Source organism: Mesocricetus auratus, unplaced genomic scaffold (assembly GCF_017639785.1).
Source record: "Mesocricetus auratus isolate SY011 unplaced genomic scaffold, BCM_Maur_2.0 Super-Scaffold_100019, whole genome shotgun sequence".
Taxonomy (NCBI): Eukaryota; Metazoa; Chordata; class Mammalia; order Rodentia; family Cricetidae; genus Mesocricetus; species Mesocricetus auratus.
In genome coordinates, this window is record NW_024429200.1 from 11,849,537 (window position 1) to 11,877,417 (window position 27,881).

Below are 27,881 nucleotides of genomic sequence, written 5' to 3' on the forward strand. Positions count from 1 at the left end.
GCTGCCAGGTGGGTGCTGGGAATTGAACCTGGATCCCTTGGAAGAGCAGCCAGTGCTCATAACCATTGAGCCATTTCTCCAGCCCCTACTTTTTTTGTTTGTTTTTTTTTCAAGACAGGGTTTCTCTGTATTGTTTTGGAGGCTGTCCTGGTCTGGAACTCACAGAGATCCACCTGCCTCTGCCTCCCGAGTGCTGGGATTAAAGGCGTGCGCCATCAACATCTGACGATGTCTTTTTTTTTTCTAATTTTTACTTTTTATTTGATTAGCTGTTCCAATACACTAATGTTAAGCCCTCCTGATTTACTTAAATTGCTAGCAAATATGTAGAAATTTAACTGAAGAGAGAAAGAAAAGAAAGGAAGCAAGGAAGAAAGAAGAAAGAAAGTAATCCATGTTGAGCAGGGCGTTGGTGGCACACGTTCTTAGTCCCAGCACTCTGGGGGAAGAGGCAGGTGGATCTCTGAGTTCCAGGCCAGCTTGGTCCAGAGCTGTTGTACTGAGAAGCCCTCTCTCATGAACAAAACAAAAGTTGTTTAATCAAGGGGACATTTTCTCTCCTGGCAAAGGGGTGCACTCAGGGGTGAGGTCATGAGGGCACAAATTTGAACTTAGCCAGAATCATTGAACTGTGTTTCTGAACATTTTTTTTCACTGAGTCTTTCTTTCTTTCTTTCTTTCTTTCTTTCTTTCTTTCTTTCTTTCTTTCTTTCTTTCTTTCTTTCTTTCTTTTTCTTGACAAGGTTTTTCTGTGTAGCTTTGGATTCTGTCCTGGAACTCACTCTGTAGACCAGTCTGGCCTCGAACTCACAGAGATCCGCCTGTCCCTGCCTCCTAAGTGCTGGGATTAAAAGCGTGTGCCACCAATGCCAGACTATTCACTGAGTTTTAAAGTCTGGGGGGCACTGGCAGAAATTGGAGATCCCTAATCCAAGTGGAACCCACCGCCGGTGAACTACTGGGGAAACACACCACCTGAACCCTTAGCTCAAGAGTCATTCTCTGGGTCCTTGTCGTTGAAAGAAGAAAAAGATTAAAATGCATGTTTTAGGCACTACTAGAGAATGACACCTTACCATGAAAATGTACTTTTTTTTCACTCTTCTCCCTCGGAATAAAAGGCCACTGCTCGTAATCTTATAAACTTCTTTCCGTTGTTTTGAGTTGGGCACTAAACATTGGCCTAGGCCCCAGGCGCCTGTTGGAAAGGCGGCCTCGCAGGAGCAGAAGGCTGGCAGAGGATAGGGCGGGGTGGGGGGTGGAGGGGTGGGTGTGGGGGGAGTGGGGGGTTGTAGGGAGGCACCCCCCACGCTTTTGTTTTCTAGAACCTGAGGGATTCTCTTCAAGTCTCCTGGACCAGGACAAATACCGCCCCCCCACGACCTCCATCCAAGGTCCTGGCTGCAGGGATGGGGACGCCCTCCTAGGTCCCCAAGTCACGGGTGTAGGGACCACCCACGTAGCAGAGCCGCCCCGCCCCGCGCCCCGCCCTCGCAAGCTGCTCCAGGCTGAGGAAGCCCCACACACTGCCGAGGGCTCGCTGAATCCTCCCTAATGCTGGCTGGGCGTCAGTACCCTGCTCCTCCAGATAAAGACGGAGGAGCCTTAAGCTCCTTCCGCTCCGATGCTCTGATGTACACTGTTCTCTCCGAACTCCCTACCCCATCCTAAATAAATTTCAGCCCACTGTCATTTAAGAGAAAGCAAACCAAACCAAACCAAACCAAAACAAAAAACAAACAAAACAAACAAACAAACAAACAAAAAAACCCTGGGGATTTGGGATAAAGTAACACCGTTTCTTTAGATCTGCACCTGAAATCACTCTACCCAGTTTAGACCCGAGAGTGCGACCCTAATGTAGATGGAACAAGAGGGGGAGGGGGAGGGGCACTGCAGCTTAGGGGTCTCGAGTCTCCTCCGGGAGGCAGGGAGGGCCCACAGTCCGGTCCCTTCTCTCCTAGTTGCCTGAATGGAAAATAAATGTAGGACAGCTTAGCCCAGGTCAACAAACTTTTATTGCCATTTCTGCCAGATTCCTGCTTCTTACACTGTAGAAACACTGAGTTCTGGTGCAGGGGGATGAGGGTGGAGGGTGTTGCTGTTCCTCTGCCAAGTTCAAGGAAACCCACTTGCTGGCGAGGGAGGGCCAGACAGCGAGGAATTCGAGGGCTTGTATGGCTTAGGCCGGCTTCTGCCGATTGCAGACTACAGGGACCATGGTTCCAGACTTTTTTGCGAAAGGGGTGGGGATGAATTTGGCTGCTGTTGTACCCCTTGCCCTCGCTGCCATGTTTCCATGGAAACGAAGGAGGGGCAGGATGTAGCTGACTCTGAGTACCTGGGAGGGTGGCAAGGCAGGCATTTGGTAAACATATCCCCTTCCACTCCTACCCCCATATACAGAGCTGTCCCCATCCAACCCCCAGGCTCCACTCCCTTCCCCTCTGGAGCTGGGACTATGCCAACTGGACTCCGGGCAGGGCTGCTAGCGCCCACGCTCCACAGCCAGGTCCCCCTGGCAGCAAACTCTGAGTATGTCCACCTAGCTCAGAAGCAGCCCTAACAGCTGTCTGTTGTGCCTCGGTGAAGGGACGCAGCTTACGCTGCTGCTTCCCACACGCCTCCGCCCAAACAAGACTTAAAACGTAAACTCCAATGTTCAAGGTCAGAAACAGGACAAAGGAATTCTCTAACAATGCCGGGGCTAGGATGGGGGCTATGAGGCACGTCCTTGTCCTTCGAGACCTGAGCCGCCACCCTGCGGCCTGTCTTCTGGAGTTGGCGTCTTCTTCCCACTGGGCCCTCCTTGCTGGGGGCTGAAATCCAAATCGCACAGGGTACGGCTCTCAGCGCCCTCTGCTGGTGGTCCAGGAGGCTTGCCCGTCAGCATGGTCAGGCGGCCCAGGAATGCTTCTCAGTACCACGGGTCAGCCCGGTGCTGCTGGTTGTAGAGCTGTAGTTTGATCTGATCTTTTATTTGATTCACGAGGACCTGGGACAGCAGGATCCCCACCAGCTGCCAGGGGCAGAGAGGAATTAGCCCACAGCAGGGAGTGATTGTCCGACTTTCCCTTGTCCCCTGCTCTGTCTTCCCAACACAGCAAGCACCCCACTCCATCCCACTCAGCAGTTGATCCCGGGATGCCTCCACAAAGGACAGTCTGCAGAGTGGGCGAGACCTTCCAGCTGGACGGGGTAAGTTACCTGGGGGATGGCCAGGCCTAGAGCCACGCCGCCGAGCAGGAACAGGTTGCTGTGTATCCAGTTGACTAACTTGTCAATACAGCCGTTGGTGTAGATGACTTTACTGGCTTCCAAGTAGTCAAGAGCCTGCATATTTTGGCCACACATAGTGTTGATCACTGCCTGAGGAGGAGAAAATTGAGAAGCCAAATGGCACTCCCCCACCAAGAAACACGAGCTGACAAACTTGCCAACTTTAGAGAGTGTCTTCGGAGAATACTGGAGTAAAAATGGCGAACTGCAGAACGCCTTGCTTTGGACTCTGAGTCCGGTGCTCCTCTGGAGAACTGTCCCTCGAGTCCCGTGCGGGCCGTGGGGTTGAAAGGCCAGTGTGGGCCCACTGTGTGGTGAACACGCGCACACCTGCCAGCCACCCTGCACACCAGCTGGCTAAGCGAGGGGATGGGGTGTCGCCGGAACAGCTTCGTTACCCAGGAGGAAGTGGAGGAGGGCGTTTGCTCACCTGATTGGGGGTGGGCAGGCAACAGGAGTAAGGCACAGAGCAACGCTCGCGGCTAGGGTTGTCGTCCGAGCAGTTGAAGTACATATTCTGAGACCAGTCTCTGTAGGAAATCCCTCCACAGCAGCTGAACTGCAACAGAGTGCACCGGGCAGACTGAGAATCAGATTCCCCACACCAAGGTGGCCTGGGGGACTTACCAAGCCTAAGGCAAGCCTCCATTTGTAACGTCAAGGTATTCTAAACACATCTATGAACTCAAGCGTCTCAGCTGCTTTCACCTGACGAAATTCTCCTTTTAATTCTTTATGTATCTTATTATAACTTACTTAGTGCTTGGTACTCCAACTGCAAGCATCACACACATGCATGCACAAACACACACACACAATGGTACATACTATTCAGGTGTAACCTCTTGAGAGAAGGTTCTGGATTTACAATCCTAAAAAACATAGGCTGACAAAAGATGTTCAAAATCACTGGCTAGGGCTGGAGGTGTTCAGTGACAGAGCATACGCTTAGACTGTGTGATCCCTGGATTCACTTCAGCACTGCCAAGAAAAAAAATCTTAAAAAATCCAAACCAAAAACCTTGACATAAGAAAAAAAAATCCAAGAATAGACTCTTCAATATATGAGTCCACAATTACTCCAGGAAAGCAAACTGAATCCTAAAGTCAAAGGCCTGATGGTCAGAGGAAGAGACTCTCAGCACCGGCATTAAAAAACACCTCCATTCAAATTTAACATTGATTCATAACCCAGAATAGCCAAAGGTGGAAGCGACTCAAGTGTCCACTCATGGTGAGCAAAACAAGGCAGGCATTCAAAAAAAAAAAAAAAAAAAAAAAGGAAATTCTGGTATATCCTACAATACAGATGAAGCATGAAGACATGCCAAGTGAAAAAACCAGTAACAAAAGTATATGTATTATATAATTCCATTTATATGACGTCCCCAAAGTAGCCATATTAGAAGCAACAAAGAAAGTTGAATGGTGGTCATGAGAGCAAAATAGAAAATATTTAATGGGCACAGTGGCACAGTTCAGTAGGGAAAGATAAAATGGCTTTAGTTTTTAGTGCATATGTGAAGGCCAGATGACAGCTTTGGGACTTAGTTCTTTTCCTTCCACTGAAGATCCCTAGAATCAAACCCAGGCTGTCTGTCAGGCTTTTACAGAAAGCACTCTCACCGCTGGCCATCTCCCTACCCTTGAAAAGAGTTTTTCTTTTGTTTTGTTGTTGAGATGGGGGCTCCTGTAGCCAGGCTGGTCTGGAAGTTAGGATGTAGCCAAGTCTGGCTTTGAACGCCCAATCTTCCGGCTTCCATTTCCCTAGCACAAGGGATGGTGTGCACCGCCTTACAGACAAAGACGGAAAAGTTCTGCTAAAAAATGGTGATGATGGCTACATACAAAGAGATTTTTTTCCTCCCACACCGGGGATTAAACTAGGACCTCATACATACCAGACAGGTACTCTACCACTGAACTATAACCCCAGGGTCTCACAAGTTACTCAGGCTGTCCTTGAACTCACTCTATAGCTAGGTAAGGTCTTGAGCTCTTGATCCTTCTGTTTTAGCCATCCAAGTAGGGAGGATTACAAATTGTGTCAACACATCCAGCTAATGTAAATATTTTTAAACCTAAAATGGTAAATTCTGGGTTGTGGGTACAGCCCAGTGTTATAGTATTTGCCCATGATGTTCAAGGCTCTGAGTTCTATTCCTAGTTTCACAAAAACAAGAAAAACAATTCAAAATGGTATTTTTTGTTATACATATTTGGCCACATTTTTTTTAAAGATTCATTTATTTATTATGTATACAGTATTCTGTCTGCATGTATGCTTCCAGGCCAGCAGAGGGCACCAGATCTCATGATAGATTGTTGTGAGCCACCATGTGGTTGCTGGGAATTGAACTTAGGACCTCTGGAAGAGCAGTCAGTGCTCTTAACCTCTGAGTCATCTCTCCAGCCCCAAATATTTATTTATTTATATGTATATACTGTTCTTTCTGCAAGTACATCTGCATGCCAGCAGGGGGCGCCAGATCTCATGATGGATAGTTGTGAGCCACCATGTGGTTGCTGGGAATTGAACTCAGGACCTCTGGAAGAACAGCCAGTGCTCTTAACCTCTGAGCCATCTCTCCAGCCCCTTGGTCACAATTTTTAACATAATAGATAATAAAATATGATAGTTCCTCATTCCCCTACAGGTAACCCCTTACAATGGTTTCTTAAAAATTCTTCCAGAGTCCTTTTGTAAATGAGACGACAGAGTCTCCCCTTCTCTTTTCTTTGTATAAGCAGTAGATTATGAATACTGTATGTGCCATTCTATACCCTTACCAGCACCGGTTTCTCCCACAAAGCCCTTCCCAGAATATATTACTTAGCAAGTAAAAGAGTCCACAGGCCTACAGAGTGAGGCATTTCTTGGGCAACCTTAACTTTTAACCTCTAACCCCCCAGGACACTGGGTGACCACACTATGCTTGGCTGGTACCTTCTTCTGGCCAAAGTCAATGAGGTTCTGCAGGTCCAGGTCATCCCGATAATGCACAATTGCGTTGTTGATTAATTCGCTCACTTTCCCCCGAGCCTGCCAGATACACAGTGAGGCAATCAGGACACAAGATTAATCCATAATTTATTAATTCCCTCAGAAATAACAGCAAACACAGGTCACCATTTGTAGTGGTTTGACTCTGTCCCCCACCGTCTCAGATGTTTCCATACTTATCCCTAGTTGGTGGCACTGTTTTGGGAGATGCATGTGGTGTGGCTTTGTTGAAGGAAGTGTATCACTGGGAGTGGGCTTTGAGGTTTAAAAGCCTTGCTGTACCATTCCCAGAGCGCTCTCTGCTTGTGATTGAGATGTAAGTCGCATCGTCTTACTCGCTCGCAGCCATGCCTCGCCTGCCATAACAGCCTCCCATCCCTCTGGATCTGTGAGCCCCAATAAGCCCTCCCCTAAACTGCCTTGGCCGTGGTGTCTTATCACAGCAACAGGAAAGCAACGACTACACTATTGTTCAGTCTTTTTCTCTCCAGAGCTCCCTATGTTTCATGGCCACAGCATGTATGTAGGGCACCTGCCATACACACCACAGCGCGGTCAGAGGCCCAGGTCGCTCTCCCACTCTCCTGCCCCGCCCCAGCAGATCAGCACAGGCCTGGTGCTCTCCCATCCCACTCTGGGAATGTGCTGACAGCCACTTTAAGTTAGCGCAGCCAAACGGCCCTGCCTAAGTACCAGCTCCCATTTTTCCAGCAAACCTATTCACTGCCACCATCTCGCACTCTGGCCTCCTTTTTCACACACTGGGTGCTTCTATACATCTGTGGGCCGTTAACTCACCACGAGCCTCCTTTTGTCGCAAATGCATTTTGTGCTTTACCAGTCAAAGTCCTTAAGTTTAATGAGAAGTCCTGTGCGCTTTGGTGACTAAGACAACACTAAGCCTCCAATCCTTGCTCATGACGGGATAAAAAGGGACAGTCTGGTTGCTAGAGAGATGAAATTCATGTTCTTTCCTCCTTAACAACAAAATGACAAAGAATCCTAGGCAACTAAAAGGTATCAGTGACTAGGCAGTCACTAATTTCCAAGAGCTGGGGGGAAATCGCACTCCAAAGTTCAAAATTAGAGCAGCTACCAAAGGTCACGGCCATATCCCCTCAGATCATCTCTAATCTGAACCGGCCTTGCAGTCCTACCTACCAAGGAAAGACAGCTGGTCGGTGCGAGACCCATCCATTCTGGGGCTCAGGGAACAGTGGGCAAGAGAAACATTGATCCTGATGCTGTTGCTTCTCAGAACTATCTTTTTTTTTTTTTTTTTTTTTTTTTTTTTTTGGTTTTACGAGACAGGGTTTCTCTGTATTGTTTTGGAGGCTGTCGGTCCAGCCTAGCCTTGAACTCACAGAGATCCACCTGCCTCTGCCTCCCAAGTGCTGGGATTAAAGGCGTGCGCTGCCACCACCGGGCAGAACTATCTTTCAAAACAATGCAGTGTTTATCTACCTCAGCATATCAGCACCTCAAAATACTTATTGACTCGTTTAGTGAAGAATCAAAGCTTGTTTTTATTTTAGAAGAAAAGGGCTTACTGAGTGGAGACACTGACCCCTAGTGGACACAAGAAAATTGCATCTCCTTAGACTTGCTTTATTAAGCCAGAAGGACTTGTCAACTTCAAATCAGCTCAGCGATGCTCAGTTTCATAATTTTGTACCATGGTCTCTTTCCACTCAGCCACTTTTCCTATGGCTTTTGTGTGTTTGTGTGTTTGTTTCTTGAAACAGGGTTTCTCTGTGTAGTCCTGGATATCCTAGAACTCATTATGTACATTGGGAATGTAGATTGGACGGGGACTCAGAGATCCCCCTGTCTGTAGAGCACTGAGGTTAAAGGAGCCACCACACCTGGCTTCTGTTCCTATGACTTTATTTCATAGTCTTGTACTTCATTCCCAGTAACTATTTGTCATTTGAGAATGGAATTCTGGTTCATTTCCTACCCTACCCGACCCCATTTGTTTCTGAGACAGGGTCTTGTTAGATAGCTCGGGCTGTCCAGGAACTCACTATGCAGACCAGGCTGTCCTCAAACTCACAGAGATCCACCTGCCTCTGCCTCCAGAGTGCTGGGACTAAAGGTGTGCTCCACCAGGCCTGGCTACATTTTTCTTCCTTTATTTTAAAAGACCGATGTCTTACTATGCAGCCCCAGCTAGCCTAGAACTCACTATACAGGCAGTACTGGTCTCAAACTCATGGAGATCCCCTTGCCTCTGGCTTCCCAGTGCTGGGGTTAAAGGAAAGGCTGGCTCTCAGTCAGGACTGCTGCCTCATGGCTGCCCACCTCCAGATGTGGGGATGGGGTTCAGAACAGGGTCAGCCTTCCCTCTGCTTCCACACCTACTTCGGCAGTTTTAAAATAAGTCTCTTCAAGTCGTCTATGGTCTTCATCACCGAGTTCTACCTAGTCACCTACCATTCAAGTTTGCAGGTTTTTTTGTTTTTTTTTTTTGTTTTTTACGAGACAGGGTTTCTTTCTCTGTATTGTTTCGGAGGCTGTCGGTCCAGCCCGGCCTCGAACTCACAGAGATCCGCCTGCCTCTGCCTCCCGAGTGCTGGGATTAAAGGCGTGTGCCACCACCGCCAGGCATCAAGTTTGCAGTTATTTTAATGTTCCTGTTGCTTACAGAATTCTCTTCCCTTATAGCATCTCGGGTGTCAAAGGGAAACACTTACAGCCGTGAAGGTATCTTTAAACAGGCTGCTGTTAGGGCCTTTTCTTCATCCCTAAGGGAACGTTTCAAAGGCCGGTGCTTCCCAGGGGAAAGAGTGCTGTGGTTAATTAGTCAGGAGTGGGAACTTCCCCTTCCTCCCTCCGGTACTGAAGAGGCCTCTGGGCTCCCATGTTACCTTGTCTGAGAAGACGAAGCCCAGGATGCCAGCAGCCAGCTGCAGCAGGAACACGATGGTGAGGCAGAGGGAGAACTGTGACACACAGGAAGGCAAGGAGACAGTCGTCACTGCCCAGGGGAACGGCCCTTCCCAGGGCCGAGGGGAGCACCGAGAGGCAGCTAGGCTCCTCTCCAAACATTCCCAACATAGCAGAAACTACTGCCTCTAGGACAGGGGTGTGGGATGGGACGGGACAGAATGGAGTGTCTGTATGTGGCACAGGGGTCCGGGAGGCACCAGGAGGAGGACAGCAAGGCCTGCTGAGGAGCCTTCGTCACTCACCGTCTGCAGGAGGCAGATGTTCTCTCGAAGGGATCCGATGCAGCCGCAGAAGGTGAGGAGGAACATGAGGACGCCCACTACGATCAGCAGGATGGCAGGGTCCACCGCCAGACAAGCCAAGGCTGCTTCTGGGAGAGAGGTTGACCCTCAGCCGGAGCCCAGTGCCCTCTGAGGGAGCTCCAGGAACGGATGGGGGGTGTGCTCAAACTGTTCTTCCTGTACTAGGGGAGTCTCCCTGCCTACAAGACGTTCCTCACGGGGAGGAACAGAAAGTGGCCGGAGGAGTCCTGGCATGCAACAGGAGGGACTGGGGGAAAGCCTTTGCTCCAGGCTCATGAGAAGGGGGGCCACCGCTCAGAGATGAAGCAGAATGACAGTGGGCTCACTAGCTGGGTGGCTTCCTAGAGACTGCGGAGGAATTCAGCCTGAGTTACTTAGGGGTTACTGGCTAGGGAGGGCAGAGTCCTTGACTGCTGTTTGCTTCCACAGACCCAGCCTCTCTCCAGAACCTAGTCTCAAACATAGGCAGATCTTGGGAGGGGGGCGGGGGCTCAGGAAAGCCCAAGTGAACTGCCAGTCTGAAGTGACCCAGTAAGACCGGATTCAGGGAGCTGCTTCTGTAACCTCAGCCCAGGGCTGGGTAGAAGCAAGCAGGGGCACAGGGAGGGTGTGGGAGGCAGAGGGGGACCATAACCCACCTGCATGCTTCATCAGCCTGGCATAGACGCCCACAGCCACCATGACCATGGAAATGACCTGTGGGAACAGTCAAGGAGTCAGACTGAGATTTCTGAAGGTGAGAGAGCTCTGGACACAATGAAAAACTTTGGAGGGCAGGGGAGGACGGCTTTCCGGGGTTCCAGGTGCAATGTCTTACCACCCCCAGTGACAATGCAAATGCTGTTAACCCTAACCTAACCCCAACCTTCATGAGAAACCCCCCAGTATTGTCTCCTTCATTCTCTTTAACACAATTATCTTGTGAGACAGATAATGTCCCCATTTCACAGATGGAAAGATTAAGATAGTACAAGTTTAATATACAACAGAACAGTGGTTAAAAATACAAGCTTCCAGCCAGGCATTGGTAGCACACACCTTTAATCTCAGCACTTGAGACGCAGAGGCAGGTGATCTCAGTGAGTTGGATGACAGCCTGGTCTACAAAGGGAGTTCCAGGACAGCCAGAGCTACACAGAGAAACCCTGTCTCAGAAGAGGGGGACACGACAAACAAAGCAAACCCCGCAAGCTTCCAGACAGGTTTGAGAGTATAACCCAGTGCTACGGTACAAGGCCTGGGTTCATCCACAAGCACCAAAAGTACACACACACACACACACTCACACACACTCACACACACCACACACACTCACACACACTCACAACACACCACACACACTCACACACACTCACACACACCACACACACTCACACCACACACACTCACACACACTCACACACACTCACACACACACTCACACACACTCACAACACACCACACACACCACACACACTCACACACTCACACTCACACACACACTCACACACACTCACACTCACACACACACACACTCACACACACACACACACACACTCACACACACACCACACACTCACACACTCACACTCACAACACACCACACACACACTCACACACACACCACACACACACTCACACACACACTCACACACACACACACACACTCACACACACACTCACACACACACGCACACACACTCACACGCACTCACACGCACACTCACTCACACACCACACACACACACACACTCACACGCACACTCACTCACACACCACACACACACACTCACACACTCACACACACTCACACACACTCACACACTCACTCACACACCACACACACTCACACTCACACACACACTCACACACACACGCACACACTCACACACACACTCACACACTCACACACACCACACACTCACACACACTCACACACACACTCACACACACACGCACACACTCACACACACACTCACTCACACACACATACACTCACACGCACACACACACCCACACACACACACACACACACACTCACACACACACCACACACACACTCACACACCACACACACACTCACACACACACACTCACACACACCACACACACCACACACACTCACACACCACACACACACTCACACACACACTCACACACACACCACACACACCACACACACACTCACACACACTCACACACACTCACACACACTCACACACATACTCACACACACTCACACACACCACACACACACTCACACACTCACACACACTCACACACACTCACACACACTCACACACACTCACACACACACACCACACACACACACACACACACACACACACACACTTAAAACAAAGCATGGCCTTCTGAGAGATTCAGATATTTAACCCTATTTAGGACACATTTCTGAGTCTCAGCTAATTTCTGAATGTGAAGCTGGAATTAAGGAAAAAGAGCCAGGCTTCTGACAGTTAATCTCAGCACTTAGGAGGTTGAAATGGGGGAATCAAGAGTTCAAGGCTAGCCTATGCTACAGTGCAAGAGCCTGCCTCAAAGGGAAAAAATATTTGATTTTTATTTGCACCTGTGCATGTGTCTGTGTAGGTGCACACTGAAGCCAGAAGAGGGCAGAGGAGATCCTTGGATCCTTGGTGCTAGAATTACAGGTGTTTGTAAAATGCTTAGTGCGAGTGTTGGAATCTAAACTCTGGTGGTCCTGAGTTACAGCAATAGGCATTCCTAACCACTGAGCCATCTTGCCATGGAAATTCCTGCCCAGTTCTGCAGCCACCTTGCCCCAAATGAACACACAGATGCTATTTTAATTGTGATATTGTTGGTTGGTGACTAGGGCTTCCTATTGGCTAGCTCTGTCTTAATTATTAATCTATAACTACTAATGTACTTATTTCATGTGGTCTTGGCTTACCGGAGGATGCTGGACCTGCAACTCCTTTGCCTTCTGTGTTGAGACTGTTCTGGTGGGTTCTCCTGCCTACCTTTCCCTGACTTCTCCTCTCCTAGTCCCGCCTATCTTCCTGCCTCATTGGCCCAACAGTGTTTCATTCATCAACCAATAAGAGATACACATACAGAAGGACATGCCCATCACCATCTCTCCATCCAAAACTTTAAAAATGTACACTTATATTTCTTTCTTTCTTTTCCCCCTACCCCCCAGACAAGGCTTCTCTATGTAGCTCTGGCTGTCCTGATACTTGCTCTGTAGACCAGACTGTCCTCAAACTCAGAGATCTGCCTTCCTCTGCCTCCCAAGCACTGGGATTAAAGGTGTGTGCCACCATGCCTCATTAAACTTATTTTTATGACTTAAAAAATGTTTTGGGGGATGGAGAAATGTCTCAACAGTTAAGAACGCTTGCTCTTGCAGAGGACCTGGGTTAAGTTCCCAGCACCACATGGCAGCTCACAACACTTTCACTCCAGTTTCAGGGGATCTGGCTCCTTCCTCTGGCCTCTGAGGGCACTTACATACATGCAGGCAAAGTGTTCAGCCACACAAGTAAAAAAGTTAATTTTTAACTGTTTACATTCATTTCCTTATGTGCGTGTGTAGGAGCTCATGACACACCATCCACAAGGTCAGAGGACAACTTGCAGGAGCTGCTTGTCTCCCTCCAGGGATCAACCCTGGGTTGCCAGGCTTGGCAACCAGCACCATTACCCACTGAGCCATACTGTCAGTCCAGAGAAAAATATTTTTGTGAGAGTTAAGCAAAATAATGTTCGGAAAGCATCTAACGCAATTTCTGACATTAAAGATCCACCATCACCAACATGGTCATCAGGTATTGTGCAATTCCGAACACTAACCTAACTGCATCAAAAGGCAGGGCTTCCAGGAAGATGCAGGCTCCGGCTCTCCAACGCCCTTGGAAGCCAAGGATTAAGGTGCACAACGACATGAAAAGCGGGAGTGCCTGTGATTCCTGGCACTGCCACGGAAACTCTGGTGCCAGTGCAGAAGAATACAACCTAGGCCTGACAAATGTCATGGCTCCTCCCAGTGAGAGCAAACCCATTAAAGGCCCCCAGGGGGGTCTTTGTCCCCTGGGCCTCCAAGAGTGCTTGGAGCTCTCCGTTCAGCTTCAAGCCCAGTTTCCAGGCTGGTGCTAAGCAGCAGCTCACTGTCACCATGGCAATAGATGAGGCCAAGCTCTGGCAGAGAGAGTTTTCAGTAGCAGGGGCTTGGCTAACTCGGTAGGGAGGCTATGGCAGCTAGACCCCACACCTTGCAAGACAAGAAGGGCTGGGAGGGGTCTTCAGTAAAAGAGAAGAGCTGGGCCCCAGGACAGGTAACAGGGTCAAACTAGTCCTCTGTAAAAAAGATATTTTTCCATTAGGGACTTATTTCTGAAAATATTTTACTACTTAGCAGTATATAGTTAATGGCAAATCCCAGATTAAAATAAGTCTCTGGAATGCTTCTTTGGGAATCCATAGCTCCTCCTTGCTACTTCATCTGGTCCTTCCTCCGACTTATGCCCAGCATTATCAGCTAGCCTCCGTATTTGTCTTCATGCATCCATGGCCCTGTCTACACACACACACACACACACACACACACACACGTGCAGAAACCTGACCCCTCCTTTGACCTGGCCCCATATATTGCCAGCCTTCATATTCTGCCCAGAGCTGAATGTAGGCTGGAGATGTCCGCTGCCTCTTCCCATAACATGTTCAGGTTTAGAAAACATGAGGGAGGCAGAGACATCCCAGGCCAGTCACCTCCAGTTAAGGAAGGGCCCTGTGACAGTATGAGCAAATGTCCCTGTCCCTTAAAACTTACCACACCTGGAACCTACTCCACAAATCCATCCTCTGCCCTCCATATACACATCTGTCTTAGGGTTTCTATTGCTGGGACAAAAGACCATGACCAAAGAGCAAGTTGGGGAGGAAAGGGTTCATTTGGCGTACACTTCAGGATCCTGGAGGCAGGAGCTGATGCAGAGGCCATGGAGGGGAGTTTCTTACCGGCTTGCCTCCCCTGGCTTGCTCAGCCCATCTTCTTACAGAACCGAGGACCACACGCCCAGGGATGTCACCACCCACCATGGTCTGGGTCCTCCCTCAATGATGACTGATTGAGACAATGCCTTGCAGCTGGATCTCATGGAGGCATTTCCTCAGCCGAGGCTCCTTCTTTTCTAATGACTCTAGCTTGTGCCAAGTTGATACACAAAATCAGCCAGTACAACAACATGCGATTCCCTTGTCACTATACATAACTGAGGTTCTGGATATCATTTTAATACGGACTTAACTAAAAACCAGTATCTCTTATGTGTTTCTGTTGCTCCCAGTCTCCCCACATGCTAAACTTTTCTAGACTGGATGATTCTGTACAGGGATCAAATCAGCAAGCGTGGTAGTGCACAGCTGTAATCCCGTGCTCTGGAGGGAGACGAGGGAGAATCGGAAGTCCAAGGCCAGCCTTGGCTATGTTGTAAATTGGAAGCCAGAATGGGCTACATTAGACCTTATTTCAACACCAGAGAGGGGAAAAGAGGAGCAGAAGAAAGGGAGGGAGAGAGGCAACATATCATAGGGCAACTTAATTCCCTCCATGGGCCTGTACTTACAACAGCTGCTCTGTCTACTGGGGTAAGTAGACTAATTTCCCCCAAAGATAATAATGTCCTAATTCTATGAACCTATCAATATATTATCTTACGAGGTCAAAGAGATACTTGGAAAATGTGATTTAGGATTTAAGACTCAGAGATTGAGAGATTACCCACCAGGGCCCAATATGATCCCAAGCAGACCTTATCAGAAGGAAGAAGGAGGGTCAGATTCAGAGAGGGAGGTAGAACAGGGGAAGCCAGGTTGAAGTGATGCGATCATGGACCAAAGGATGTAGGCAGCCTCCGAAGCTGGAGCAGGAAAGGACATCTCTAGAGAACACAGGAAGGAGGATGGCACCGCTCACACGTTGACCATAGCTCAGGGAAGCCCATTATGGACTCTGGGCCTCCAGAAATGTGAAAGATTAAATTTGTATTGTTTGAAACATAAAGTTTGGGGAGACAGGAGCGAATACGCTATTCAAATACAACTAACCAGCTGCTAGTATAAGATACTGTGAGGGCCTACAATCTGTGTGTTACGCTGGAGAGAAAACAAGAGTATCTACAGCTTAGAGCAGCGACCCTCCGCTCTCGCTGCCATTAGAATCACCTGGGCACCTGGGGGAGACACTTCAACTCCTAACGCCCAGACGGCCCTGCAAACCAAATAGACCCAAGCAACGGTAGTCCTGAAAGAGTTCCAGGTGATGAGTGCAGCCAGTTTGAGGACTTCTAACCAGGAATGTAAAATAGAAACTAGGTTACATTAAAGTCAAGATGGAGGGCCGAATAGTATTACAGTTAACATGATCATTCAGGGCGCCCTCCCTCTGAGTTCTCCAGACCTGCATTTCACAGCCTTACCTTCCACAGCTCCATTCCCACCCTGGATTCCTCAAAGCTGCTGCCCCGGCCAGCTTAGTGCTGTAACATCAACAGCAGCAAACTTTAAAGCCGGATAGAACTTCAGAAGCGGCCTCATACGCTCACCCCTTAACACGCAGGAACTTCAAAGAGCAGAAGGGACATCCGGTCAAGTGTATAAGGGTGCTGTGGCAACCCAATGCGCTTTCCCCATCTCATTCTAGTAATCTTTCTAGGGAATCAATCTGCTACAAACTCCCCACAATAACTTTCTCACTGATGACTTTCGGTCACGAGGAGATAAAGCCACTTCTCTTCTTAGAGTGGGTTTTCAGATAATGGACAAAATGAAGCCTGCACAGAAACCTTAAAAAGCTAGGTACCATTTTCAAAACAGCTGAGTCTAGCTTTTAGGCAAATTTATGTTCCTGAAAAGCTGTCAGTCAAGTGGTATAAAATAATTTGTATGTACCAGTGCCTTTATTCTTATATAAGGTGAGTTATCCCCTTGGAATGAAATTGGTCATCCCCTGGGCTCTAGTGAGGAAGAGCTAGTTTAGGCCGAGAGCAGACATGTTTTATGATGAGCCTGGAACATGTTGGGGCATAAAGTAAGAACGTATTCAGCAATAAAACTAGGGGGCTGGGTGTTGGTGGCGCACGCCTTTAATCCCAGCACTCGGGAGGCAGAGGCAGGCAGATCTCTGTGAGTTCAAGGCCGGGCTGGACCGACAGCTTCCAAAACTGCCGGCCAAGCCGAAGTGGAGAGTTTTAGATTCAATTAGAGACCCTATGTCAAGGAAATAGGCAGGGAATGGTAAAGGAAATGGCCTCCACGTGGGCACTCACACACAGACATCTCACAGTGGGGGCTGGAGAGATGACTCAGAGGTTCAGAGTACTGGCGGCTCTTGGTCCTGAGTTCAATCCCCAGATGGCTCACAACCATCTGTAATGAGATCTGGTGTCTTCTTCTGGCCCTCAGGGATGCATGCATGCAAAACACTGTATACAAAATATATAAGTAAATAAATAATCTTTTTAAAAAAATTCTCACATTGGTGAAACACAGGCACCAAGTAAATGAGCCACCAATGGCCAAAGCTAGAAAAACTTAAGCATCAAGATGAACAAGAATGGGGGCTGAAGAGAGGACCCAGGTTTGGTTCCCAGCGACCACACTGAGTGACTCACAACTGCCTGCAACTCGAGCTCCAGGGGATCTGAAGCCTCTGTTCTCTTTGGGCACTTGCCCTCACCACCCACACACACACACACACACACACACACACACAGCCATACACACATGAACACACACACACATATAACTTTAAAAAAAGTAAAAATTTAACTATATTAAATTATCACCCATAGTATAAAATAGATTATCTGTGCATCCTTATTGACACAAAGGACTTAATAAACAGAAACTAGCTAATAAATGTAAGCACCAAAGAGGTAGAAGCACAACTCCTTGTTGCTATGTGTGCACTGCGGCACATACTCTTTCCTCCGAAGAGCCCAGCACAGCACAGAAGAGGAAAAAGCAACTACACATCGTGGAAACCAACCCACGGCACCTCAGCCTCTCGATCAAGGTCAGCAGCAATAGGATGATGGAGATGAGTCAATGAGATAATTCGAAGAGAGGAAAATGTTACTTTGCCACTGTGGTCTTCCCCCTCAAAACCCACAACCCCAGGAACACCACAAGCAGGATATCAGGCAGTTCTAATAAGGGACCATCTACAAAACACTACAACAATACCTCAACAACCCTCAAGGCCATCAAAAACAAGTCTGAGAAACTGTCACAGCCACGAGGAAGAAAACATGACAACTAAATGTAACGTAGTACCCTGAAGCAGAGAGGTAGGGGGACTAAGGGAATCTGATGTCTAGAGCATGATGGCAATGCCATTGATTGTAACACATACACTGACTACGATGTTAGCATGGAGGAACTGTTCTTAAAAAGTCTATTTAAATACTGGCTGGTGAAATGGGTCAGTGAGTAAAGGGGCTGGCAGCAAGCTTAGAGACCTCAGTTCGAGTCCTGGGACCCATGTGGTAGAAGGAGAGAGCCAACTCTGACAAGCTGTTCCCTGATCTCCCTCCATACATGTGCTGTGGCACAGGAATGTCCACACTTACACATACATACACACACACACAACACACACTAAGTAAAAGTAAATGCAAAAACCTCTTATTTAAATAAAAACCAACTCTTAAATTTTTTGGTTTTTAAACTGATGTTTTTGGGTAGCATCTTTTATTGAACATTTTTTTCATATATTTTGATCATGTTTTTCCCTTTCCCACAATACCTCCTGTATACTACCCATTTCCTTACCCACCAACTTTAGGTTCTCTCTGTCTCTCTCTCCCTCTCTCTCTCCTTCACAACAACAATAAAAAAATAGAAAAACAAGAAACAACAGCCCGCTCTACAAGCAAAAGACCAACAAGCCAAAGCAAAGCAAAGCAAAACATCCACGAAAATATCATTGGATTAGTTTTGTGTTGGCCAACTGCTCCTGGGCATGGGGCCTGTCCTGGAGGTGTGGTTGATAATACTCAGTGAGATTCTACTGGAGAAAACTGATTTTCCCTTTGCCAGTGGGTATCAGTTGCAGATAGCTTCCTGGTTAAGGGTCTCTGCATGTCATTAAACAACACAGACAATACTCTAAGTAAACAGTTTCCTTGATTCAATTATAGTGTTGTTACTGGGCCCCTTCTCCTTTGCCTAATGTTAGTGCAGACCAGAGGACCAACAGCTGTGGACTGATACTGTTAAAAAAAAAACAGGAGCCGGGCGTTGGTGGCGCACGCCTTTAATCCCAGCACTCGGGAGGCAGAGGCAGGTGGATCTCTGTGAGTTCGAGACCAGGCTGGACTACCAAGCGAGTTCCAGGACAGCCTCCAAAGCCACAGAGAAACCCTGTCTCGAAAAAACCAAAAAAAAAAAAAAAAAAAAAAAAACAGGAAACAGAGAAAATCCTCCCTGTTGGCTTCTCTTGCAAATTAGGAAAAGACACCCATGTTTGGATATTTGTAAGGAAAACAAAGTCTTGTTCTAGCCCCTACGGTACTAGTTCAGGACCCCAAGTTGAGGCACTAAACATAGGTTCCCAAGCTCAAAGTCAATGACTTTAGGCAAACTGGTTGCTGGTGTCTTGCCAAACCCTGAGGAGGCACTGGGAGATAGGAGTAGAGCCCAGTCCCTAGCAGCTACACACAAGCACAAAGCTTTTATAAAGCAGAAAATATTATTAACCGATTATTAATATCACTAATTATCCTCTTTCTATGGCTAATGGTATGACTGTGAGCAACAGTTTCAAGTTCGAGGCTAGACTCATTCCCATCTACACAGCAGTCTTTTTCTCCCCGAAGGAGGCTTCACCTTAGGGCCTCCAACCTAAGTCCACCCCCGGCAGGAGACTCCTAGGAGTTGTTTCCAAAGACAGTAGTAGTAACTTTCCTTTTTTTTTTTTTTTTGTTTTTGTTTTTGTTTTTTGAGACAGGGTTTCTCTGTATTGTTCTGGAGGCTGTCCTGGAACTCGCTCTGTAGACCAGGCTAGCCTCGAATTCACAGAGATCTGCCTGCCTCTGCCTCTGCCTCTGCCTCCCGAGTGCTGGGATTAAAGGTTTGCGTCACCACCTCCCGGTGTAACTTTCCTTCTGTAAGTGCCGAGAACTAGCAGCAGACTAAACTTCATTTATTTATTCATTCACTTGTGTGTGTGTGTGTGTGTGTGTGTGTGTGTGTGTGTGTAGACACATGAACGTTCACACACAGTGTACATATGGAGATTGGAGGACAACTTTTAGGAGTTGGTTCACTTCTTCTGTGCCCTGGGTCCCAAGGATTGAACTCAGGTCACCAAATTTAGAGACAGGTACTTTTACGTGCTGACCCATTCTGCCAGCTCCAGACTAAACTTATATATGCTACCCCATCCCAACCAAGAAGGCATTAATGTCTCCATTTTACAGAGCTGAAGTCTACAGCATTCAAGCAACTTTTCCTAGTTCATTCAGTTAGTGAGTTGATGGCAACTCAATTCTGGTCCTCAAAGCCTTAGGGCCTCAGCCACAGGGCTGGCTGCCCTCTTATCTCTGCATCACAATTACCCCAGCCCCACATGCCCCATGGGGCTATCATGAGGCAGGAGGAACAGCTGCCCTCGGCTCTCTTGGGGAGCAGCTGGCAATCTTCAAAGTAGGTGGAGCTCAGGGAGGGGAGAGAGATAGCATGGGGACACATGGGTGTCAACAAGGCCTAGGCGGGCGCTCAGAGGACTCTCTAAGTGACATCAGGGAAGGGAAAGACAGGGCATGAAGAAGCAAGGCCCACCAGCCAGAGAGCCCTCAAGAGAAAGCACATAGCATACTCCAGTCTGCAGACAGCCGGGGGTTTCACTGGCCACTCCATTAGTCTTTTCCCTCCTCTTTTGAGGATGGTGGTAAAAGACAGCTCTGCACTGTTGGGAATCCAAATCTGCCTCTGAGCTGAGGCCCTAGACTCAATCCTTAGCAAAAGCCAAAGCAGTAACTCTAGCTCTACTTAGAGGAAGGAGGAAGGAGTCTCTACTTGTTCCTCGGATTCTCTATCCTAATTCTGGGTGGAGTGCAGGAAATCACAGCTTCCTAGACCAAAGCAGGGCCCACCTCTCATTTCCAAGACCTCCACACGCTAGTCCTCCGAGTCTTCCCAGAACTGCTGACCCTGGAATTCTGAGGAGGCAACTGTCTGTTTGCCGTCGGCTCTTGGCTTGCTCCCTGCGAACTGGACGATGTTACCTTGATGAAGGGGTCCACAGGTCCTTTCTCTGACCCTCTGGTGTCTTCCTCAGATCATGGCTACATTGGCATCCAAGGTAATGCATGAGGAAGGGAAATCCACCAGGGTTCTTCACAACGTAACTGTTCAAACTCAGTGGTTGCTGGACATAGTGATATATGCCTGGATCCCCAAACTCAGAAAGCTGAGGCAGGAGGACTGCTGAGAGTTCAAGGACAGCCTGAGCTACACCCCCAATCCTAACTCAAGGTCCTAAAAAGAACAGCCTAATTCATAGCTCGATAATCTGTTACCGAGACTATGAGAATTACTTTACATTTCAAAAATTCCCTTTAAAAGTTGCTGAAAATCTAAGTTTCTACTTAGCAGAGACTCAGCAGAGTTTCTAGGGAAGACAGGGGAAAAAAAGAAAAGCAAGATGTGATGGCTCTTATCTCCACTTAGGTGGTTTGAAGTTTGTTCTTTAATGACAAGGTCTTACTATGTGCCCCGGCTTGCCTGAGACTTGCCTTGGGGCAGTGTAGGCTGATCTTGAATCCACCGTGTAATCTATTCTGGCCTTGAATTTAGGATCCGTCTGCTTCTTCAGCTTCCTGAGTAACAGGATTTCAGGAATTCACTAATCTGACATTTCTGGTTTTTTGTCTTGTTTTGCTTTAAGAATCTGGAGATCTGGAGAGAGGCACAGTGGCTCATGCTTACAATATCAGCACTCAGGAGGCTGAGGCAAGAAGATCTCTGTGAGTTGGAAGCCTGTCTCAAAAAAACCAGGAAGAGGGACTGGACAGAAGGCTCAGTGAGCAAAACACTTCTAGTCCCAGCATAAAGACCTGAGTTCAAATCCCCAGACCCAAGTGAAAAACTGCACTTAGCAGCACATTGTCTAGAATCCCAGTACTCCTATTATGAGATAGGAGGCAGGGACAAGAGAATCCTAGAGGCTCTGAGGCAGCTACCCTAGCAAGGCAGCATTAGGAGACCCAGGCTCAAACAAGGCAGGAGGTGACACCTGAGGTACTCACACATACACAAAGGAGGTAAAGACAGAGAAGAGAGGATATATCCAGGGCAGCTGCCAGGACCACACAGAGAAATCCTGTCTCAAAAATAAAATTAAATTAAAAAAAGAAAAAATCAGAAAGGGGCTACTCAGCGGCACAAGCATGTGTGTAACCTCAGCACTCAGCACAGAGGCAGGAGGGTCAGAAGTTCAAGGCTAGACTTGGCTACACAATGAGTTTAAGGTTAGTCTGTCTAAAAGACAAAACAGAACCAGAATATGATTGCTTCTAGCCTGTGAGCTTCAGGAATGCAGGAGAAAAGAGGTGAGCTGCTAAGGTATTTGGGAAAGTGTATCAGGAGAGATGAGAAGACCTTTCCAGCACTACAGGGGTTTTGTCAGGTTTGAGGTCTGGTCACCTCCTCCTGGCTTCTGAGGCAGTTCCACGGTGGTCTGGGATAATTCTCAGTGCCTGGGGGACTAAAAAAAATGAAATAAAAAATAAAACAGGTCAGGGGGCAGGGAGTAGACTGCAATGGGTGCTACTTCTTCTTCATCCAAATCATGACATTTATTCCAAAGGGTTTTTGAAACAACATGCATCATCATCTATCTAACTAGGGTCCAAAAGTAAAGAGATCTCCTAAGCCTTCTCTAGGCTGTGCAATGGCCCATGCTGCCCCATAGTAAAAAATGGTATCTTGATACCAAAGCAGCATCAGGTCAATACTTACAATGCAACTACAATTCTATGGAGCATGGTCTGAAGTGTAAAGTAATAAACATGTTAACCTTATCCCCATCTCTGTTCTAACTCAGAAGACTACACTGTCTTCTTTTCAAATTTGAGAGCTTATGATGCTACAACACATGCCTTTGTCTAATTTTTGTTTGTTTTTTGAGACAGGGTTCCTCCGTGTATCCCTAGCTGTTCTGGAACTTGCTCTGTAGACCTGGCTGGCCTTGAACTCACAGAAATTTGCCTGCATCTGCCTCCTGAGTGCTGGGGTTAAAGGTGTGCATCACCTGGCTCTAATTTTTTTTTCTAAATTTCCTCACCAGTGGCTGGGATTAGCCTAGGGTAGACCTGAATGGAGTCCAAATGTGTCACAGACAAAGAGAAGAAATCCAGATGCTGGGGGTGTCAACCACATGTGGCTCTAAAGAGGGGTGGCTGTCATTTTTGTCTGACCTGGCTTGAGGGAGGGGTGTCAGGCAGGCAAGGCTGGGTTACAGTTTCACAGAACAGGTATATGAAGGAGGGAGAAAGGACATTATGCCTCTACCCAGGAAGCTTTGTTCTCTCAAGCAACAAGCATTCGATCAACGTCTACTCCTGCCCCCAGGTAGAAAGAATCCAGAATTGGGCTGGTGGTGGTGGCGCACACCTTTGATCCCAGCACTTGGAAGGCAGAGGCAGGAGGATGTCTGTGAGTTCTAGACCAGTCTGGTCTACAGAGTGAGTTCCAGGACAGCCAGGGCAAAGAAACCCTGTCTCTAAACTGCCCCCTCAAAAGAATCCAGAATGGAACAAGGCAGTCTCTACCCTCAGGAGCCTGGGGTCTAGATGGGGAGAGGATAAATGAGCACGTGACTGCAGTACAGGGAAGGGAGAGAAGGCAGCAAGTAAATCCAGAGACACAGCCACCCAGAATCCAGAGACACAGCCACCCAGAATCCAGAGACACAGCCACCCAGAATCCAGAGACACAGCCACCCAGAATCCAGAGACACAGCCACCCAAGAAGCCTGGGTGAGAAGGAAGGCTGAATGCCTGAGCTTCTGGTGCTTGCTCGACTCAAAAGCACCTCAGCTGCTGCCCTGAGTGGAGATAAGGGCTGGAGGAGCAGGGCAGCACAGATAACTCCAACAGGTGCCTGGGGCTAATAACAGTTTCCCCGTATCATCGTCCTAACTCTGTGCAGAGGTGACCAACGCAGGGAGGTGGGAAAAGGCAGTTACTTCTAAAGAGTTTTAAAAACAACTTCTAGGATCTTGGAGCAGTTACTTCGGGCCATGGAAACGCAACAATCAGTCGCCCAGCAACCTGATTCTGGGGAGAAAACCAGAGCTTCCAGGCCAAAGAGGAAATGAGATTTGAAACATAAATAGGAGGGACTGATTCTGATTCCAAGGGAGGCCTCAGGCTTCCGAACCAGACTCCAGATGCCCTGATGTCAGGGCTCCTGCAGCAGGAGATGTGGCCCCTGAATGTGAGCCCAGGTGATGCTGGTCACCTCCCTAATGTGTCTCATGCACAGACACAAACCACCCCTACATAGCTTCCCAGGAACTGCCCAGATATGCACTCTGCCTGCAAAGTGGTCCAACTGTCCCAGCCATGGGTGCTTTCCATGCAGAAAAGGGGAATTCTATTAGGATAGTGGAAGCCTACAAGGGATATTGAATGTCCACCAGTCACCAGAAGTTGGAGAAGTGGCCTTCCCCAACAGCTGCATGGGTGGGGGCTGTAACTGGGGCTCTGGGCGAGAGGTGATAACCAGTAACCCCTGAAAAGTACCACCCCTTTCTCCCTCCCTCAGGGAGGCCAGTGTTCCAGGGACCAAGACACTGAGAGATTCATGCTTAGATCCTGTCTTGGATCTTAAAAAGAGAAAACAGTTCCCAAAGTGATTTATTCATCTATATATAGTTGACAGAAATAGACAAATTCCGCCTTTAGAGGAGAAAGATTAAGGACAGAGAGACAGATACGCTGGCTTAGCGTCACACAGCAAGTGGGTGCCAGAGAGAAACTGGGCCTTTTGTCCCTCCATGTGCTATTTCTAGAGTCACCGACTTTCTGCATCTGCAATAGGCCCAAAAGGGGGTTCCGCTCTAATCTGCTTTTGAATGAAGCATTTTTTGTTTTAGTTTATTTTAGTTTTTAGGCGGGGTCATGCGTATCCACTTTGTCATCCATGTGTGTGGATAAAGCAGTCTGACCGAGGTAATTGGGCCTGTGAGCCTGGCTCTCTACCGTACTGTGACCACCCAAAGTTATTTGTTTGGTCAAAGGGGTATACGGTGGAGCAGAACGGTTCAAGAGAATGTCCCTGAACACAAGAGCGACAGATGCAACACGCCAGCCCCTGACCCTGAGGGAGACAGAAGAGGCACCAGGAGCAAGACCCTGGCTGAAAGACCAAATGAGGCCCCACCCGAAGGTGGTTTCACTGGTACTTGCCCCTGTGGGGTGAGTTCCCCTCAGCACACCCCCTCAGCCCTGCAGTGTGGAGATGAAGGGCTTTCTTGTTTTCCACCCTCCCAGGGAAGCAGAACCTAGGCCATGAGGACTTGAGTTGACTGATTACCCCACAGGCTATAGTAACAGCCCTTGGACTTCCCGGACAAGCATGTCGACTCAGTAGAAGACCATCAGTCCAGGCCTGCCAAACAGCTGCAGGACCCTGGCGAAGATGCTGGCCATCGTGATACAGCTTTCTCCTGTGCAAAATGTGCAAGTCTAACAAGATGCCTGCTAAATTTTTTTTGTTTGTTTTTGGTTTTACGAGACAGGGTTTCTCTGTTTTGGAGGCTGTCGGTCCAGCCTGGCCTCGAACTCACAGAGATCCGCCTGCCTCTGCCTCCCGAGTGCTGGGATTAAAGGCGTGCGCCACCAACGCCCGGCAGCCTGCTAAATTTTTTACCCTAGTTCTAAAACCGAGAATTTGATAGAAGCCCAAACTCGAATCTTCCCGAGAGAGAGTATGGTGGCTGAGAGTGAGCTGTCACCACCACCCTCGGGGATTTTCGTTTGTCCCAACAGGCTAGCACTTAAGCAGGTTTGTCTGCTGCTCTTCACAACACAGCCCCTGGGAAACCTTTCCAGCAGCTGCCTTCCGCGTCTGGTCTGCTCCTTCCCCCAGGTAACAGCTTAGACCCGATACATTCCCTCCTGCAAATCTGAACTATGCATCTCAGGCTGAGGTAGACACAGGCTTTCTGGCTGCAGCTCCGGTGTGCTAGAAGCCGACAGGAGAATGGGGACTTCCTTATGTTTTCACATCCAAAGGGGCCCAAGCACTCTCTAGCCATGAAACAGGACTCAGCTAGCATTTTCTGATGGGCTCCCCCAGAATTCCCAGCCTGCTTCTGCAGCCTCTCATTACTCTGGATGGGATTTTTCTCGGCAGGGAGGGAAGGCCTGCGGACTTGAATGGATTTACCCAGATCGGTCAAATCAACAAGGATGGGCAGAGTGGGGGAGGAAATCCAGGTGTCTGGAGCCCTAGGTCAAATTGTTGACACTTTTCCCATCCCCAAACAGAAGATTATGCAAGGACCCCCGCCTTCCAGCCCAACAGAGGATCCTCTTTAAATTATCTGAAGACTGTCGGCCCTCAAGAGGAAGGTCTTGAAGGAGGTAGGGCAAAGTTTAGGGCCACTGTGGGATAGGCAGGATTACACATCGGACCTGGAGGCCATTCGTAACCCTTTTCAGCCTTTACAGGAGCAGACACTGAGGCCTGCAAGAGGGGGAGGACCGGTCCCTTGACCCATCCCCTTGAGGATTTGGAGGAGGGAAGGCTTGGGGTTTCCCTTCCTCCTCTCCCCCCCCACCCCCACCCCGTTTTGGCAGTCAGGCCTTACAGCACCCAGGCCTGAAAGTCCCTAACCATGAAATGTGCCCATGGGGCTGTCCAGCCAGTTCTTCTCCAAAACACATCCTTTTTGGCCTGACACAGATCCTCATCTCTGCTAAACCTTCATCCCAGGCAGCATGGATGTTGCCCCTCTTAACGTTCCCTCCTGACACGGCGCCACTGTGGTGTTCCTCGCCAGGAGAAATGTTCCCCCGAAGTGTCACCAGCCCAGAAAATTAGGCGGCACCGCTCACCGTGCTCCAGGGCACCGGACAACCCAGGCCGGCCCTCCCCAGCCACAGGCAAGCCCCCCTAAGCGCTCTGGGGATGCCCTGCAGCCCCGGTGCCCCTTGACCCCCCGAGCCTCACCCAGAAGAGCATGTTGAAGAAAAAGAGCAGGTATTTCACCAGCGGACTGACGAAGGAGAACTCCTCCCCGTAGGCAGCGGGCGCGCCAGGTCTCCGCGCCATGGTCCGCCGCTGCCCCCGGGGGCCTATCTCCCAGCGGCCGCCGGCCCACCTGCGTGCCCCGCAGCCCGGGGCGTGAGCCGCGGGCCCACGGGGACCCGAACACGGGGGCAGCCGCGCCGCACCGGGAGCCGCCCGAGCCGTGCGTCGGGGAACCGCGCGGCCGGGGAACGGCGCCGCCGCTGGAGTCGCGGCGGGCAGCGTGAGCGGCGGAGACTCCACCGTGGCCGCAGAGCAGCCTAGCCCGCCCGGCTCCCAGGAAATCGGCCCCGCCCCCTGGCCGGCCATTGGCCAGGCTGCCTAAGCCTGACTTCTCATTGGTCGGCGGCTGATGTCACTAAGCAGCCAGCCATCCCTCTCCTCCGAGAGGCGGGGGAGACACCTGTTCTGTGAGGGACAACTTGTTAAAGGGTCAGTGGTTCTGCTTCTCCCCGCCTAGACGGAAAGCCTGCGGGGCTGCAGCTGCTTAAGGGGAAAAGAATGAGGGAAAGGAATGCACCCCTGCGTCCCACACCCACGTCGTCTGCCCAGTTGCTGTGCACACATGCAGACACACGTACTTTAAAATCAACAAGTATGCACTCTATGTTGAGCAATTCGTTAGACGCTGTGGGAAACGGAAAAGAATGACGGTGATCCCCAGGGATCAAGAAAATCAGAGAGACAAGCGACAGGTACTAACTGGCGAATAAAGAATAGATGTAATCCCGTTTAGCAGTCATATATTTTAAACGCTCGTTTAAAAAGCCTCATAACTCGGTGGTGGAGGTCTCAAACCATCCTCATCAGCCTGGCCTTCCTGTCATCACCGTTCAATCCCTCCATCCAAGCCTTCTCAGAACCTCGGTCTACAAGCATACCTGTTTTTTAGCATGCAGATGGGACGAGCACTAATTGAATCCCGGACACCGTACTGGCTACAACAAGTAATAAAAACCTGATCTCGGGGAGGGGCCTAATTTTGCCATCATTAGCGTGCTCTCTCTGAGTTGCACTTTGTGTAACGTTAAGTGGGGAGAGCTGACGCCTAA

At 49.0% G+C, this 27,881-nt stretch overlaps 1 protein-coding gene across 4 annotated transcripts; it reads right to left on the bottom strand.

Annotated features, from left to right (window-relative positions):
• Positions 1 to 2,000: 2,000 nt before the first annotated feature.
• Positions 2,001 to 27,067, bottom strand: Tspan33 (tetraspanin 33). 4 transcript variants are annotated; one of them, XM_040728658.1, is made up of 8 exons: positions 26,752 to 27,067; positions 10,176 to 10,233; positions 9,478 to 9,602; positions 9,154 to 9,228; positions 6,227 to 6,322; positions 3,710 to 3,838; positions 3,208 to 3,369; positions 2,001 to 3,019 (listed from the first exon to the last, which is right to left on the bottom strand). In XM_040728658.1, the coding sequence occupies exons 1-8, from the start codon at positions 26,851 to 26,853 to the stop codon at positions 2,918 to 2,920; spliced, it is 849 nt and encodes a 282-aa protein (XP_040584592.1). In that variant the 5' UTR covers positions 26,854 to 27,067; the 3' UTR covers positions 2,001 to 2,917. The 4 variants fall into 4 exon arrangements, with proteins under 4 accessions (XP_040584592.1, XP_040584590.1, XP_040584594.1 ...); XM_040728656.1 differs by having other exon boundaries at positions 9,478 to 9,605; XM_040728660.1 differs by lacking the exon at positions 26,752 to 27,067 and adding an exon at positions 15,984 to 16,013.
• Between the last annotated feature and the right edge of the window lie 814 nt (positions 27,068 to 27,881).

Bases quoted from the DNA above. Each gene is read 5' to 3' on its own strand.
- Tspan33 (XM_040728656.1), bottom strand. From the start codon at position 26,853: ATGGCGCGGAGACCTGGCGCGCCCGCTGCCTACGGGGAGGAGTTCTCC. The intron at 10,234-26,751 runs GTGAGGCTCGGG...CTGTTCCCACAG, and splicing joins TCTTCAACATGCTCTTCTGG to GTCATTTCCATGGTCATGGT. The intron at 3,020-3,207 runs GTAACTTACCCC...TGCCCCTGGCAG, and splicing joins TAGGCCTGGCCATCCCCCAG to CTGGTGGGGATCCTGCTGTC.